General features: G+C 47.8%; 1 protein-coding gene across 15 annotated transcripts in view; it reads left to right on the forward strand.

Moving 5' to 3' along the window:
• Positions 1 to 16,284, forward strand: part of neb (nebulin) — a 41,800-nt gene that overhangs the window by 2,318 nt on the left and 23,198 nt on the right. For 14 of the 15 annotated variants that reach the window (XM_049728511.1, XM_049728514.1, XM_049728522.1 and 11 more), the window contains exons 4-62: positions 679 to 741; positions 1,373 to 1,480; positions 1,566 to 1,673; positions 1,791 to 1,895; positions 1,966 to 2,070; positions 2,201 to 2,305; positions 2,399 to 2,503; positions 2,593 to 2,697; positions 2,769 to 2,876; positions 3,151 to 3,267; positions 3,341 to 3,442; positions 3,540 to 3,647; positions 3,722 to 3,826; positions 3,915 to 4,013; positions 4,335 to 4,439; positions 4,500 to 4,607; positions 4,685 to 4,798; positions 4,874 to 5,071; positions 5,206 to 5,313; positions 5,388 to 5,486; positions 5,556 to 5,660; positions 5,731 to 5,838; positions 5,907 to 6,218; positions 6,387 to 6,593; positions 6,668 to 6,772; positions 7,084 to 7,191; positions 7,271 to 7,582; positions 7,651 to 7,857; positions 7,937 to 8,041; positions 8,115 to 8,222; positions 8,302 to 8,613; positions 8,750 to 8,956; positions 9,038 to 9,142; positions 9,214 to 9,321; positions 9,408 to 9,719; positions 9,808 to 10,014; positions 10,092 to 10,196; positions 10,265 to 10,372; positions 10,443 to 10,754; positions 10,895 to 11,101; positions 11,182 to 11,286; positions 11,369 to 11,476; positions 11,611 to 11,922; positions 12,031 to 12,234; positions 12,336 to 12,440; positions 12,517 to 12,624; positions 12,709 to 13,020; positions 13,194 to 13,397; positions 13,492 to 13,596; positions 13,679 to 13,786; positions 13,873 to 14,184; positions 14,261 to 14,464; positions 14,533 to 14,637; positions 14,706 to 14,813; positions 14,880 to 15,191; positions 15,276 to 15,479; positions 15,550 to 15,654; positions 15,716 to 15,823; positions 15,935 to 16,246. In XM_049728511.1, the coding sequence (XP_049584468.1) occupies positions 679 to 741; positions 1,373 to 1,480; positions 1,566 to 1,673; positions 1,791 to 1,895; positions 1,966 to 2,070; positions 2,201 to 2,305; positions 2,399 to 2,503; positions 2,593 to 2,697; positions 2,769 to 2,876; positions 3,151 to 3,267; positions 3,341 to 3,442; positions 3,540 to 3,647; positions 3,722 to 3,826; positions 3,915 to 4,013; positions 4,335 to 4,439; positions 4,500 to 4,607; positions 4,685 to 4,798; positions 4,874 to 5,071; positions 5,206 to 5,313; positions 5,388 to 5,486; positions 5,556 to 5,660; positions 5,731 to 5,838; positions 5,907 to 6,218; positions 6,387 to 6,593; positions 6,668 to 6,772; positions 7,084 to 7,191; positions 7,271 to 7,582; positions 7,651 to 7,857; positions 7,937 to 8,041; positions 8,115 to 8,222; positions 8,302 to 8,613; positions 8,750 to 8,956; positions 9,038 to 9,142; positions 9,214 to 9,321; positions 9,408 to 9,719; positions 9,808 to 10,014; positions 10,092 to 10,196; positions 10,265 to 10,372; positions 10,443 to 10,754; positions 10,895 to 11,101; positions 11,182 to 11,286; positions 11,369 to 11,476; positions 11,611 to 11,922; positions 12,031 to 12,234; positions 12,336 to 12,440; positions 12,517 to 12,624; positions 12,709 to 13,020; positions 13,194 to 13,397; positions 13,492 to 13,596; positions 13,679 to 13,786; positions 13,873 to 14,184; positions 14,261 to 14,464; positions 14,533 to 14,637; positions 14,706 to 14,813; positions 14,880 to 15,191; positions 15,276 to 15,479; positions 15,550 to 15,654; positions 15,716 to 15,823; positions 15,935 to 16,246 (9,276 nt within the window). The remainder of the gene's footprint in view (positions 1 to 678; positions 742 to 1,372; positions 1,481 to 1,565; positions 1,674 to 1,790; positions 1,896 to 1,965; positions 2,071 to 2,200; positions 2,306 to 2,398; positions 2,504 to 2,592; positions 2,698 to 2,768; positions 2,877 to 3,150; positions 3,268 to 3,340; positions 3,443 to 3,539; positions 3,648 to 3,721; positions 3,827 to 3,914; positions 4,014 to 4,334; positions 4,440 to 4,499; positions 4,608 to 4,684; positions 4,799 to 4,873; positions 5,072 to 5,205; positions 5,314 to 5,387; positions 5,487 to 5,555; positions 5,661 to 5,730; positions 5,839 to 5,906; positions 6,219 to 6,386; positions 6,594 to 6,667; positions 6,773 to 7,083; positions 7,192 to 7,270; positions 7,583 to 7,650; positions 7,858 to 7,936; positions 8,042 to 8,114; positions 8,223 to 8,301; positions 8,614 to 8,749; positions 8,957 to 9,037; positions 9,143 to 9,213; positions 9,322 to 9,407; positions 9,720 to 9,807; positions 10,015 to 10,091; positions 10,197 to 10,264; positions 10,373 to 10,442; positions 10,755 to 10,894; positions 11,102 to 11,181; positions 11,287 to 11,368; positions 11,477 to 11,610; positions 11,923 to 12,030; positions 12,235 to 12,335; positions 12,441 to 12,516; positions 12,625 to 12,708; positions 13,021 to 13,193; positions 13,398 to 13,491; positions 13,597 to 13,678; positions 13,787 to 13,872; positions 14,185 to 14,260; positions 14,465 to 14,532; positions 14,638 to 14,705; positions 14,814 to 14,879; positions 15,192 to 15,275; positions 15,480 to 15,549; positions 15,655 to 15,715; positions 15,824 to 15,934; positions 16,247 to 16,284) is intronic. The other variant, XM_049728512.1, reaches the window with a different exon arrangement.

Raw genomic sequence — 16,284 nt, forward strand, 5'->3', positions numbered from 1 at the left:
GATAGTGCAGGAGATGTTTTCTCTCAGCTCTGGTGTGGGCAGGAATCACCTGCAGAGTTGATATCCTTCCATTTTATGGTCCAACATGCTCTGATTGCAGCTGGGAGGGTGTTCCAGAAACTAGTTTGATGTTTTTGTTTTTTTTAATGGTGGCTTTTTGAGTATGGGGTTAAAATATGGCTAAATATAGTTGGCAACACTGGATGACGGGCACGAATGGATTGGAAATTGCAATCCAAAATAGAGTGGATGTCATCTGAGTGCTTGCCTTTTATTTAGAAAAGCTTATAATCAATCCAGATTTTTCTTGGAATTTACACTCAAACATCGGACCTGATTTTTTTTGGAAGAGATCAATCCTGATTATTATTATTAATAATTTTCTTAGTTGTAAGTCTCAATTCTGTTTTTTTTTCTCAGAAAAGACCACAAGCCTTTTTTTTCTTAGTGTTTTTTAATTTATTTTAAGTTCACAATCTAAATCAGTAGACGCTTGTCATTTTTTGCACTTTAGCAATTATGATTAGCACAATGCTAACGCATTAGCACTTTCCTGACGCCAGAGCTGAGTGGGAACCGGCCTGCACACCATCACACACACACGCAAAAAGTGTGTTACTTCTCCCATGTTGTGCAAGGCCAGAGTGTGTTGTATGATTTGTGTGATATGTTGAGCAGATGCCAACGACGACACACGTCACTCATGAGCACCACGCTCAGCATCATCATCATCACCACCAGGTAAATGGCGGCAAATGGCGCCAAAATACCAGGCCGCTGCGCTTTGTCTTGCGCAATGTTCCTAGCTAGCTAGCTAGCGCCGCTAGCGAGCGTCAGTTGATAAATGGCAGCTTTTGAGGCTCATTTATGGGATGAATGTGGAATAGATTGGCTGCTTGCCTACTGCATGTAGCCTGAACAAGATATGATCTAATTCTGTGCTCAGTCCATTTATATTTCATGTACTTGCTTTTACTTTTTGGTTTCATTTGATGATGCTAGCATTTTGCTTCACAAGTAGATACGCCTTTTTAGCTCTCAAAAAATATGGTAAGTGTTACTTTATTCCCCTTAAAACAAAGAGGGCTTGTTAATCAAAATAATTTAACGTAATTCTCATAAGGTTACATTATTTTACATGTATCAAGTGAAATACCACCCCATTTTTTTAACTTTGATTTTCTTCTCCAAAATTTGACAACTGACTTTTGTTGAAATCATAATTTTATTTATTTTTTACTGAAGAAAAACCAGGCAATTGAATTTTTTGCTTCAAAAGTCTCGGGAAGCCTCAACGCAATCCGATTGTGATTGTGCACGAGCGCAGTGTGTACATTTCTCTTTGTGACTTGCATTTTTTGTCTTTCACCAGTCGGGCTTGCCCACCAGGAAGGTGGGGAAGAAGGTGAAAGTGGACACGTCCAAGTTCCTCACCCCGTACCTGGCGCACAGCAAGAAAATGCTGGATCTGTACAGCAACGTGAGCCGCCACTTGCCACTCTAGGTCTTCTCGCTGGCCACACTTTCTTCACAAACTCATCACTCGTCTTTGTTCCGCTGCCCAGAACAAATATCGGGAAGAGTACGACAAGTCCAGAGGAAATCCTCCCGCCTTCACCACCGACACACCCGAGATGATTCGCATCCGCAAGGCTCAGGAGCAGCTCAGCGAGGTACATAGAGATTGTAGTTTTTGGTTTTGTTGCTGCTGTTGTTGTTTTTGTTGTCTCATTGGTGGTTGTGTATGTTTTAGGCAGAGTAGAGTGTTGACTTGCCGTGTTGTTCCACAGATCAAATACCGAATGGAGGGCAACAAGTCCAAGACGGGTAGCTTGTACGACGGCCAGGCACGGGAGATCGCCCACGTCAAGCAGGTGTCGGACCTCATCAGCAAGGTGCGTCCGGCGGCCGTAAATCAAGCAAAGCGAGATTGGAATTGTCAATAACCCGCATACGCCTGCGTAGGTCCTCTACCGGCAGAAGTGGGACGAGACCAAGGACAAGTACATGCTGCCCCCGGATGCCCCAGAACTGGTTTTGGCCGTCAAGAATGCTGCCAACTGCAGCAAAGTGAGATTTTTTTCCCCCAGTAAAATTATGATGATTCTTGCAATAACACTTTTTTTTTTCGTCATAATTATTATTGGTAAATTCTGAATTTTCTGACATGAATAGAAACATGAATTTTAATGCGTTGTAGAAAATGTACACGATGGACTGGGACGACGAGAAGACCATGTTCTGCCCGTACAGTGACAGCCCCGAATTGCGTCGGGTGGCCCAGGCTCAGGAGGTTCTCAGTGATGTAAGTCCTCCCGCCGCCAGCAAAAATGCCTTTTTTGCCCGCACGCTGCATGAGAACATTTAAATGACCTTCCGATGACGCCACGTTCATCAGGTCCAGTACAAAAAAGGGCACAACGAGCGCAAGGCCAAGTACACTGCCCTGGCCGACCCCCCCGAGGTGGAGCTGGCCAAGAGAGTCTCTGACCAGCGTAGCGACGTAAGCAAATATAATAATATAATTTAAAAAATGTGATCACCATTTTTTATGTAAGTATTTTGAATTTGACTACTCTTGTTTGCCCTCAGCTGAAGTACAAGGAAGCGTACAACCAAGACGTAAAGGGTCAGTGGTGCGAGACGCCCTACTATGACGTGGCTATGGCCAGGGTGGCCATGGATAACTTCAGCAATGTGAGATGCACGCTGAAAGACAGCTAGCACAGGTGTCAGACGCTAGCGCTAACCGTTGCTTTGCTTTACAGAGGAAATACACGCAAGATTACGAGGACAACAAAGACCAAATCTACTTCATGGAAACCGACACGCCCGTCTACGATACCCACAAGAAGGCGGGCGCCGCCGCCAGTGGCGTGAGTCATCATCACTCCATTCGTTTTAAATAACACCACTTAATACACAAAAAAAAAGAAAACATTCATTTTTTTAATGAATAAATCTAAAATACGGTTCGGTCAAATTCAGACGAGATGTTTTTTCCTCGTGAATAAAAAAAAACTGCAGTAAAATACGACAAAAATGTTTTCAGTAAATTTATGTTGCTGTTTTTCCAACCAACAAAACTTTTCAACAAATAAAAAAATGGCAGCAAGAATGATATGATTGTGTCCACGTTTGCGTGCGCAGGTGCAGTACAAGAAGGAATACGAGAAGACGAAGGCCCAGTCGGACTACAACACGCTGCCGGCCTCCGAGAACCCGCTGCTCAGGCAGCTCCGATACGCCGGCACCATCCTCAGTGACGTAGGTGGACACACTCGAATCCGCACTCGATCAGCAAAATAGTCAAACTTTTGTGTTTTGTGCTCTTTTGCAGAAAGTGTACAAAGACAACTACGAGAAGTCCCGAGGATTCAGCATCAACTACTGTGAAACGCCCAAGTTCCAAGTGGACTCTGTTCTCAAACAGTTGACGGACGTAAGAACGACATTATGTCACAGCTTCAACTTTATTCCCTTTACCGTTCTTTGTGCGGTCCAAAAGGATTCGCAATCATTGACTCGTCTTTCCGCAGACACGCTACAAAGAGAAGTACGAAAACGAAATCAAGGGTCATTACTTGGGCAGCTACGAGGATGTCTACATGCTCCACTGCCAGCAAGCGGAGGAGATGAAGAAAGAGGTTGGCTCCATTCCCAAGTATCATTTGACTCCTCCCCCAAAATCCGACGTCTCATTTTAAATTTGTATCCCCAGAAACTGTACAAAGCCGATTACGAAGACATGAAAACGCAATGTTTCTTCCCCCAAACCATCACGCCCGAGTACGAAGCAACCAAGAAGCTGGACGATTGCAAAGATGTAAGGAAGGACATGGATTCACAACTCGAGATGTTTATTTCGGTTCTCTTCTAGCGGAGTCTTAGGGTGTTTTTTCTTTGTTTTGCAGAAAGTTTACCGGCAGCATCCGGACAAAGTGAAATTCACGCAAGTGACCGATTCGCCGGTTTTGGTACAGGCTGCCATCAACGCCAAGCAGCTGAGTGACGTAAGTGAGACAACCTGAGTTCACATTCTCAAGTACCAGGACTAGAGAGCCACATCCTCAATGTGTCGGATATGACTTTTAAAAATGCAGGAAGCTCAGCTGTTCACTTGCGGCCATGAAACCCGAGCTTCGTCTGGTTGCTCAGTAAATTTAGCAAGCGCTGTTCAGCAAACTCAAAATGGAGACAGTAAAAATCCACATTGCTGCCCACCAGTGGGAGGAACAATCACTTACTCGATTGGTTACGATTAAAAAATAGCGAAGTTTATATTGTCAGATTAGGCTGATTTCGAGATTTACTCGAGTTTTTCCTCGTTGCAGCTCAACTACAAGGCCCAGTACGAAGAGACCAAGCACAAGAACAGTCTGCCTTCAGACTACCCCTTCTTTGTCCAGTCCAGAGTCAACGCCTTCAACCTCAGCGACGTAAGCTAGCACCATGACAATACGCATAACAATACACTGAACACGACCATCTCCTTCCAGAACTGCTACAAATACGACTGGGAGAACTCCAAGGCCAATAAGTTTGAGATTAAGGAGGACGCTATCCCAATCTTGGCCGCCCGGGCTCACACTAACATCGCCAGCGACGTACGTAAGCCGTTAGCACATCTTTGTAAAGATTGAGAATGGAATCACAAGATTTTTTTTTCGATTGTTTCTTTTAGGTGAAATACAAGAAGGAGTATGAGAAGAACAAAGGTCAGATGGTCGGCGCTCTCAGCATTCACGATGATCCCAAGATCCTGCACTCGGTTCATGTGGCCAAAATCCAGAGCGATGTAAACCAACTTTTCTTTCTTCCTTGCTTTTCCACCAAGAACTCTTTGATTCACGTAAGTTTTTTTCTCCCACAGCGTGAATACAAAAAGGACTACGAAAAGATCAAGACCAAGTATCACACGCCTCTGGACATGATGTCCGTCACCCAGGCGAAGAAGTCGCAGGCCATCAGCAGCATGACCGGCTACCGTAGCATCAACCCTAACTTCTTCATGCCCCATGATGCCGTACTGTTGGACCTGGCCAAGAAGGCCAACATCATCCAGAGCGACGTGAGTAATCAAAGCTGAAGATGAAATACAGTAGAGCGAGATCCCGACCAAGCCCTACGACAAAAAGTCCGCCTTTGCTTCTGGACCATTAAGTTTGGTCTTCTACTGGAATCCATGATGTGTTTTTGCTTCAGAACGAGTACAAGTTTGACTACAACAACTACAGCAAGGGGACCCCGTGGGTGCCGCTTGGCTCCTTGGAAGTGGAAAAGGTCAAGAAGGCCGGGGAAATCCTTAGCGAGGTTCGTCCGACAATAAATGACAAGACAAAAACTTCTAGATGGAAAGTTTTACACTGGACCGTTTTATGGTGCAGACAAATTACAGACAGCACCCCGACACCATCCCCTTCACGTCCATCGACGACCACCCCGTCATGATGCAGGCCAAAGTCAACCAGATGCAGAGGAGTGACGTGAGTTACCATCAGAACCCCAACCCTGACTCACTAAACCCGTCCCTAACTCTTCTTTGTTCCTCACAGCTGTTCTACAAGCAAGGTCTGGAGGACATCCACCAGAAGTACTCCCTACCCCCGGACATTCCCGAGTTCCTCCAGGCCAAGTGCAACGCCTACAACATCAGCAACGTAAGACAAGGGCACCATCTGGATGGGATATTTGGTTTGGACTCATCCTGGCGTCCATCCGCCATTTCAGAACTACTACAAGTACGCCTGGCAGGACATCATCGCGAAAGGCTACGACCTGCAGCCTGACGCCATTTCCATCGTTGCCGCCAAAGCTGCCAGACACGCTGCCAGTGATGTAAGTTCTCAGCACAAATCACATCCATCCACTTCGTTCCCATCTCCACACCATAACCCTGCCCCTAGGTCCAGTACAAGAAGGCGTACGAGAAGGACCGAGGCCACCACGTGGGCTTCCGTAGCCTCCAGGATGACCCTCTGCTGGTCCACTACATGGAGGTGGCCAAGCACCAGAGCGAGAAGAACTACAAGAAGGACTACCACAAGGCCAAACTGAAGTACCACACGCCCGTGGACATGTTGAGCGTGGCCCACGCCAAGCACGCCTCGGCCGTGCAGACCAGCATCAACTACAAGCAGCCCCAACACAACTACTGCCTGCTACCGGATGCCATGAACCTGGATCTGGCTCGGAACATGAATTTCAACGCCAGTGATGTGAGTTTTCAGCCACTTGTTAGACCTTTGTGAAAAGTTCCAAAAAAACTTTAAGATTAAGTCCTCGTGGAAGTCTCAGGTACCAAATACTCCTCCCGACACTTTTTTTCAGATGTTTAAGCCTTACCTTTGGATAAAGGACTAACATCCTCGGTTCTGGTTTTCTAGGTCCAGTACAAACAGGATTACGATAACTACGTCAAGGGAATCGGTTGGATCCCCATCGGCTCACTGGAGGTGGAGAAGGTAAAGGCGGCGGGGGCAGCTCTGGACGAGAAGAAATACAGACAGCACCCGGCCACCCTCTCGTTCACCAGTCCGCTTGACTCCATGACCATGGAACTGGCCAAGACCAACGCTCAGATTCTCAACGCGGTCAGCAATTCTTTCGCAAAGCTCCTTCTCTGGAGACCATTTGACACCTTTTAACTTCTTGCATCGGATTGTAGAAAGACTACAAGGCCAGTGGCGAGAAGTACATGCACACCTACCATCTTCCTGCTGATGCTCCGGAACTGATGCAAGCCAGATACAACGCTGTCAACATCAGCAAGGTTAGACGCTTTGTTGGTATCTACCGTATCTACACACTTAATGTCCTTCTAGGTTTTTTATGTTCGGGCAGTGATTAGGCCGCTCCCAGTTGGAAGTTTATCGATAAACTATAATAAAGAAAATTACACGTGTGTTTAAAACAACCACATAGCTTTAGCTTAGTAAAGTGAGCTTAGCTAAATGCTAACAACACATGTAGATTGACAGGCATGAATTCTTTATCCTCTGTGAAGAACGGCAGAAGCGATACAATTTCCTTTGAATCGAAGCAAAAACTTTTTACAAACACACACATTCTGTTTATTATCAGAATTACTACACCTACGCTCACCGGCAAGATCTGCTCAAAGGGCATCACATGAGGGAAGATGCCATCCCCATCGTGGCAGCCAAGACCTCCAGAGACATCGCCAGCAACGTGAGTTATGAACATGCTTCCATTTAGACAGCTCCAGTGCTTTCAACTGTTCCCACCTGGGATTTCTTTTTTTTTGCAGTACAAGTACAAACTGGCTCACGAGAAGGCAAAGGGCCAGCACGTGGGCTTCCGTAGCCTGCAGGATGACCCCTTGCTGGTCCACTACATGGAGGTGGCCAAGCACCAGAGCGAGAAGAACTACAAGGAAGGCTACCACAAAGCCAAGCTGAAGTATCACACGCCCGTGGACATGATGAGCGTGGCCCAAGCCAAGCACGGCTCGGCCGTGCAGACCATGATCGGCTACAGGACGTACCTTCACGACTACACGCTTCTTCCCGACAACTTGCGAGTGAACCGTTGCAAGGACGTAATGGAGATTCAGAGCGACGTACGTGCTCTCGCTTTCGATCGGTATCTTGACACTACAAATATAGAAATAACGCTGGTTCTCTGCAGAATCTTTACAAAGCCGACTACACAAACTACTACAAAGGAGCCGGGTGGATTCCGATCGGTTCTCTGGACGTGGAGAAGGCCAAAGCTGCCAAGTTGGCACTGGACGAGATCAACTACCGCCAGCATCCGAGCACGTTCAAGTTCACCAGCACCAGTGACAGCATGAACATGTCCTTGGCTCTGAGCAACTCCAAGCAGCTGCACCCTGTATGAAGCTCCTGGTTGTCCTTTTGTGTTGAAAATGTGCAGCTCATCTTTCCACTTGTGTGTTTTTCCACCTCCGCAGACTGCTTACAAAGCTTCCGGTGAGCAGTTCAAGCATACCTACAACTTGCCGGTCGACTGCCCTGAGTTCATCCTGGCTAAATGTAATGCGCAGAACATCAGTGAGGTGAGAGGATAAAATTTATGGACAAATGAAATGACTAGATGAACACAAAACTGAATCCGTTTTATCCCTGCAGAGTCAGTACAAGCAAAAGTGGGTGGACGATATCGCCAAAGGCTACGACTTGAGGCCTGACGCTATTCCCATCCAGCATGCCAAGCATGGCAGACATATTGCCAGCAATGTGCGTAAAACCACCAACACTCAAAAGAAAAAATGAACAGTCCAACTTATTAAAAAGTCATACTTGTCTTGTTTTGTAGGTGCAATACAAGAAAGAGTTTGAGAAGGAGCGAGGCCACCACGTGGGCTTCCGTAGCATCCAGGACGACCCCCTGCTGGTCCATTACATGGAGGTGGCCAAGCACCAGAGTGACAGGAACTACAAGAAAGACTACCACAAGGCCAAACTGAAGTACCACACACCCGTGGACATGTTGAGCGTGGTCCACGCCAAGCAGGCTTCGGCCGCCCAGACCATGACCGGCTACAGGAAGCTGCACCACACCAACGCTCTCCTCTCTGACGCCATGAACTTCACGCTGGCTCGTACTATGAACACCCAGGCTAGTGATGTAAGTTTGTTCTCAAGTCATGACTTCAGTCATCCACTCTGTGGAGATGGGAGAACCCTTGGCAACTTTTAGGTGGCTTTTAAAATTCAGGTCCGAGATTCAATTCACTCAGCTTCTGGTTCATTTCTCTCGCCAGTGCGATTACAAGTACGACTGGAACAACTTCGTCAAAGGTATCGGCTGGGTTCCCATCGGCTCGCTCGCCGTAGAAACCGCCAAGGTCGGCGGGGACATCCTAAGCGAGAACAAGTACCGCACTCACCCGTCCAACTTCAAGTACAGCAAACTGATGGACTCCATGGACCTGGCTCTGGCCACCACCAACAATCAGATCATGGATAAGGTGCGGCACAGTAAAATATTTGCCAAGTAGTACCTGAATTTCCGATGCTCATCTTATTTTTCCTGTGATTTTCATGGATAGAAAGCTTACACGGCCGCTTGGGAAAATGACAAACGGACAGTCCACATCATGCCGGACTCTCCTGAGATTGTCCTGGCCAAGGCCAATGCCATCACCATGAGCGACGTAAGTTCGCCTCCAAATGTCCCATCAAAAATGAAGAAAATTGCTCCGTGTTCATGTTGATATGTTTGCAGAAACTTTACAAATCTGGTTTGGCGGAGATGGCCAACAAGGGCTACAATCTGAAACCGGATGCCATTCCCATCGTAGCCGCAAAGTTAGGAACAAATATCGCCAGTAACGTAAGTCACGCAAAAAAAAACATTCCTGAGCTGCTAGCGCAAACCGTTGCGCACAATCAACTCACTCGTTTAAATGGCCGTTGCAGTACAAATATAAACTGGCTTTCGAGAAAGCACGAGGCCACCACGTGGGCATACGTAGCCTCCAGGACGACCCCCTTCTGGTCCACTACATGGAGGTGGCCAAGCACCAGAGTGACAGGAACTACAAGAAAGACTACCACAAGGCCAAACTGAAGTACCACACGCCGGTGGACATGTTGAGCGTGGTCCACGCCAAGCAGGCCTCGGCCGCCCAGACCATGACCGGATACAGGAAGATGCACCATACCAACGCTCTCCTCCCCGACGCCATGAGCTTCACGCTGGCTCGTACCATGAACACCCAGTCGAGTGATGTAAGTTTATCTCTGAGCTGTGCATCGCTGTGATTCAACAGCTCCGAGATTCTGTTCACTCACCTTATGATTTCTTTCTTTCCGCCAGTGCGATTATAAGTACGACTGGAACAACTTCGTCAAAGGTATCGGCTGGGTTCCCATCGGCTCGCTCGCCGTAGAAACCGCCAAGGTCGGCGGGGATATCCTAAACGAGAACAAGTACCGCACTCACCCGTCCAACTTCAAGTACAGCAAGCTGATGGACTCCATGGACCTGACCCTGGCCACAGCCAACAATCAGATCATGAATAAGGTGCGGCACGGTCAAATTGATCTCGCTTGCTTTTACTCCCACCAAAACTTCACGTGTATTGTGGAATTCATTTTCAGAAAGCTTATACGGCCGCTTGGGAAAAGGACAAACTGAATGTTCACGTCATGCCGGATGCTCCTGAGATTGTTCTGGCCAAGGCCAACGCCATCATTATGAGCAACGTAAGATGACAAACGACAAGCCTTTCCACTCATTTCAGCTACGTGATTGGTTTTTCCCGCTTCCGCAGAAAAATTACAAAGCAGGCCTTGCGGAAATGGCTAACAAGGGCTACGATCTCAGAGCTGACGCCATCCCGATTGTGGCCGCCAAGTCTGGTACCAACATTGCCAGCAACGTGAGTGTGGCAACCAAAACGATATAGTTTGAATTACAAGTACCACAATGTACATTTTTTTACCTTCCAGTACAAATATAAACTGGCTTTTGAGAAAGCCCGAGGCCACCACGTAGGCTTCCGTAGCATTCAGGATGACCCTCTACTGGTCCACTACATGGAGGTGGCCAAGCACCAGAGCGACAAGATCTACAAGCAGGACTACCACAAGTCCAAACTGAAGTACCACACACCTGTGGACATGTTGAGCGTGGTCCACGCCAAGCAGGCCTCGGCCGCCCAGACCATGATTGGATATAGGAGCATTATCCCCCACTACACCGTCCTGCCTGATGCCATGAACCTGCAACAGGCCCGCAACATGCAGTTTATTGCGAGTGATGTAAGCACCCAATAAGAAGCTTCTGGATCTTAAATTGTTGTACCGTAATCCTCATTTTCCATCCTGTGAAAGAAATACATGAATTTCCAATCCGTTGAGATTGAAGGAAAGTGCTGGAACATCTTCTACTTCCTCAACAGAACGAGTACAAGAGCGAGTATCAAAACTTCATCCGAGGAATCGGTTGGGTTCCCATCGGCTCGCTGGACGTGGAGAAAGTCAGAACGGCCGGACAGATCTTGAGGGAACATGGGTACCGCCAGCATCCCAGCACCCTTAAATTCACCAAGGACATGCACTCCATGGATCTGGCACTGGCCACCGCCAACAACCTGATCATGGATAAGGTACTGGAAAGGACCAAAACATCTGTCCTTGCCATTTTTTGTGTTCGTGTGTGACAACTCCAATGGACGTGTGCTTCCAGCAAGCTTACACCAAAGCTTGGGAACATGACAAGAAAACCATTCACATCATGCCGGACGCAATGGACGTTGTTCTTGCTCGGGAAAACAGGAAGAACTACAGCGAGGTGAGAACTTCAGACTGATTGTTATTTTCCTGCACAATTATGACCAGACAATTTGAAATGATTACGTTCTTGTTGCCATCAGAAACGGTACAAACTGGACAATGAGCTCGCCAAGAAGAAGGGTCACAACCTTCGTGCTGATGCCATCTCCGTGCAGGCTGCTAAAGCCTCAACTATTATCGCAAGTGACGTAAGTGCATTTTTCTTTTTTCACTTGGTGCCTCAACCTCTTCGTAATTCCTTACCACTTTTCCATCTCAAGACACTTCTAATCGACTGCAACCTTATCAACCGGTTTATCGAAAAACCTTTGTTTTCTCGCAGTACAAGTACAAGACCGGATACCGCAAGCAAGTGGGCCACCACATCGGTGCCCTCAGCATCCAGGACGACCCGCTCCTCATGCTGGCCCTGAACTCGGCCAAGATTGCCAGCGACGCCCTCTACAAGAAGGACTTCAACCAGTCCAAGACCAGATTCCACCTGCCAGTGGACATGCTTTCTTTCGAGCTGGCCAAGAAGAACCAGATCCAGGTCAACCACACCAACTACATCACCCGTCTGCACAACTGGACTTGCCTGCCCGACTCCAACGATGTCCGCCAAGCCAGACACGCCTACGACCTGCAGAGTGATGTGAGTAGACATGTTGGTCCTCAAAGGAGAAATCCAAATGTCACCAAACACAGCATAATAGTTCAAGCGAATCCACGTTTGTTAATTACACCCTCCTGTCTCGTTCAGGTGGTCTACAAGGAAGAGCTGAAGTATCTTCAGGGCACCGGCTGGGTGCCTATTGGTTCGCTAGATGTGGAGAAGGTGAAGAAAGCCGGTGAAATCCTAAATGAACAGAAATATCGTCAGCACCCGAGCAACTACAAGTTTAAGGTCACCACCGAGGACATGCCCATGGTGCTGGCCAAGGCAAACGCTCAGCTCATGAACAAGGTATTGGAACATTAACGTGACACAACAGACAAGTAAGACAAATCATTTTACTATTGACTTGTTGTTGATCACCTGCTTTGTCTGTCTGGCGTTTATTGCAGAAAGCATATCACGAAGCTTGGGAAAACCAGAAGACCTTGATCCACCTCCTGCCTGACGCTATGGACGTGGTCCTCGCAAAAGCCAACAACGTCAACTACAGCTTGGTAAGTGAGCGGCTTGGTTGGCGTCACCCAGCTTTTGCTTATGGATCTTCACGTATTCTATCTTCTGTATCTTCAGAAACTGTACAAGCAGGCATATGAGGAGTCCAAGAAGAAAGGCTACGATCTGGGCAAAGATGCTATTTCCATCCTTGCAGCCAAGACTTCCAGAGATATCGCTAGTGATGTAAGCTCATGAGTCGCTTTGCCACTCGGGTGGTTGGTGTATGCCCGAAAAATCTTGACGTGGTCTTATTCCATCCTCTTTTAGTACAAGTACAAGACCGGGTACCGCAAACAAGTGGGCCACCACATCGGGGCTCGAAGTGTGGAAGATGACCCTCTCCTCATGCTGGCTCTGAACTCAGCCAAAATCGCCAGCGACGTACTCTACAAGAAGGACTTCAACCAGTCCAAGACCAGATTCAATCTGCCTGTGGACATGCTGAGCCTGGAACTGGCCAAGAAGTGCCAGATTCAAGTCAACGATTTTAACTACCGCACTCACCTGCACCAGTGGACCTGCCTGCCCGACTCCAGCGACGTCCGCCAAGCCAGACACGCCTACGACCTGCAGAGTGATGTATGAAAATTAATACAGTGTGCCCACATGTATTCCAGGTGACAAGGTCCAAATCCATCTGCAATAGGAGAACAATAAACCACGACTTAGCGTGGGATCACTGTATGCTAATGAAATGATATTTTTGTAAATCTGGAGATGATTGTTCACGAAAAACCTTCTGTCTTGTTCAGGTGGTCTACAAGGAAGAGCTGAAGTATCTTCAGGGCACCGGCTGGGTGCCTATTGGTTCGCTAGATGTGGAGAAGGTAAAGAAAGCCGGTGAAATCCTAAATGAACAGAAATATCGTCAGCACCCGAGCAACTACAAGTTTAAGGTCACCACCGAGGACATGCCCATGGTGCTGGCCAAGGCAAACGCTCAGCTCATGAACAAGGTATTGGAACATTCACGTGACACAACAGACAAGTAAGAAAAATCATTTGACTTCTTGTTGATCACCTGCTTTGTTTGTCTGGCGTTTATTGCAGAAAGCATATAACGAAGCTTGGGAAAACCAGAAGACCTTGATCCACCTCCTGCCTGACGCTATGGACGTGGTCCTCGCAAAAGCCAACAACGTCAACTACAGCTTGGTAAGTGAGCAGTTTGGTTGCCGTCACCCAGATTCTGCTTAATCGTATGGATCTTCACATATTCTATCTTCTGTATCTTCAGAAACTGTACAAGCAGGCATATGAGGAGTCCAAGAAGAAAGGCTACGATCTGGGCAAAGATGCTATTTCCATCCTTGCAGCCAAGGCTTCCAGAGATATTGCTAGTGATGTAAGCTCATGAGTCGCTTTACCACTCTTTGCCACTTGGTGTATGCCTGAAAAATCTTGACGTGGTCTTATTCCATCCTGTTTTAGTACAAGTACAAGACCGGGTACCGCAAACAAGTGGGCCACCACATTGGTGCTCGAAGCGTGGAAGATGACCCTCTCCTCATGCTGGCTCTGAACTCAGCCAAAATCGCCAGCGACTTCCTCTACAAGAAGGACTTCAACCAGTCCAAGACCAAGTTCAACTTGCCTGTGGACATGCTGGCCTTCGAGCTAGCTAAGAAGAACCAGATCCAGGTCAATCACGCCAACTACATCACCCGCCTGCACAACTGGACCTGCCTGCCCGACTCCAACGACGTCCGCCAAGCCAGACACGCATACGACTTGCAGAGTGATGTATGAAAATCGAACGCCGCCTAATGAACTATTTTGGGAGCAACGTTTCACTCAATCCTTTTTTTCCCCCGGCCAGAATGTTTACAAGGAAGACCTGAAGTTCCAGCAAGGCACCGGCTGGGTGCCAATTGGTTCGCTAGATGTTGAGAAGGTCAAGAAAGCCGGTGAGATCCTGAACGAACAAAAGTACCGCCAACACCCGAGCAACTACAAGTTTAAACTCACGACCGAGGACATGCCCATGGTGTTGGCCAAGGCGAACGCTCAAGTCATGAACCAGGTATTGACACATTTCGATCGAAAATACAAACATTCCACTTCATTTTGTGTTGTTATATGTGATGGCAGAAAGCCTACATTGATGCCTGGGAAAACGAGAAGACCCTAATCCACGTCATGCCTGACGCAATGGATGTCGTTCTGGCCAAAGCCAACAATATCAACTACAGCTCGGTGAGTAACTTTCAAGCTCAAACTTGCCAACAGTGATGATTCTAAACGGGTGTTTTGGCCTATTACAGAAATTGTACAAGCAGGCAAATGAAGAAGCCAAGAAGAAGGGTTACGACATGCGCAACGACGCCATCTCCATCCGAGCAGCCAAGGCATCCAGGGACATTGCTAGTGACGTAAGCATTTCAAGAAAACTCCCCGTTTTGCGATGGAACCGGTGAAACGTGTCTTTCCCTTTCCAGTACAAGTACAAGACCGGATACCGGGCACAAGTGGGCCACCACATCGGGGCTCGAAGCGTGGAAGATGACCCTCTCCTCATGCTGGCTCTGAACTCAGCCAAGATCGCCAGCGACGTGCTCTACAAGAAGGACTTCAACCAGTCCAAGACCAGATTCAATCTGCCTGTGGACATGCTGAACCTGGAACTGGCCAAGAAGTGCCAGATTCAAGTCAACGACTTTAACTACCGCACCCACTTGCACCAGTGGACCTGCCTGCCCGACTCCAACGACGTCCGCCAAGCCAGACACGCCTACAACCTGCAGAGTGATGTGAGTCCAACACAAAATGAAAAATGAACTCTCCAGAATTTGATTTGTTTTCATCCCGAATACCTTCATCGCTTCTCTCCGTAGACCGTCTACAAAGCAGACCTGCAGTGGCTTCAGGGTCTCGGATGGTCTCCAGCAGGCTCACTTGAGGTGGAACAGGCCAAGAAAGCTGCTGATAACTTGAGCGAGATGAAGTACCGCCAACCTCCCAGCAAAATTCCCTTCACCAGCCCCATTGACGCAATGAACTTGGAACTGGCAAAGGCGAACGCTTTGACCATGAACAAGGTAGACATCTTGCGGGGAAACACAAGAAAGTGATGCCAGATGTTGCATACCTAATTACGCTTTGTTCCAGCGTCTCTACACCGAAGCATGGGAGAATGCCAAAACCCAAGTGCACATCAACCCCGATACTCCGGAGATCTTCCTCTCTCAGCAGAATGCGCTCAACATGAGCAAGGTTAGCATCACACTTGGGTTAGCATCCGTTCTTCTGAACTTATTTGTGATTTCCTTTGCAGAAACACTACAGACAAGGTTATGAGGCCGACATCAGAAAGGGTTACTTCCTGCCCCCAGATGCCATCGCGGTGAAGAGTGCCAAGGCCTCTCGGGATATTATCAGCGATGTGAGTGACAACAAAACCCTCAGTAGATGGATACATATTAATCCTGAGGGAAAGTTCCATGACAGCGAGGATAAAAAAATAATCAGTTCTTTTTTGTCCTGATTTCGTCAGTACAAGTACAAAACAGGATACCGGGCACAAGTGGGCCACCACATCGGGGCTCGAAGCGTGGAAGATGACCCGCTCCTCATGCTGGCTCTGAACTCAGCCAAGATCGCCAGCGACGCGCTCTACAAGAAGGACTTCAACCAGTCCAAGACCAGATTCAATCTGCCCGTGGACATGCTGAGCCTGGAACTGGCTAAGAAGTGCCAGATTCAAGTCAACGACTTCAACTACCGGACTCACTTGCACCAGTGGACCTGCCTGCCGGACTCCAGTGACGTGGTCCAGGCCAGGAAGGCCTACAATCTACAGAGTGACGTAAGCAGTAATCAAATATTGTTCATTCCAGACTCCTC

Source organism: Syngnathus scovelli, chromosome 8 (genome assembly GCF_024217435.2).
Source record: "Syngnathus scovelli strain Florida chromosome 8, RoL_Ssco_1.2, whole genome shotgun sequence".
NCBI classification, from domain to species: Eukaryota; Metazoa; Chordata; class Actinopteri; order Syngnathiformes; family Syngnathidae; genus Syngnathus; species Syngnathus scovelli.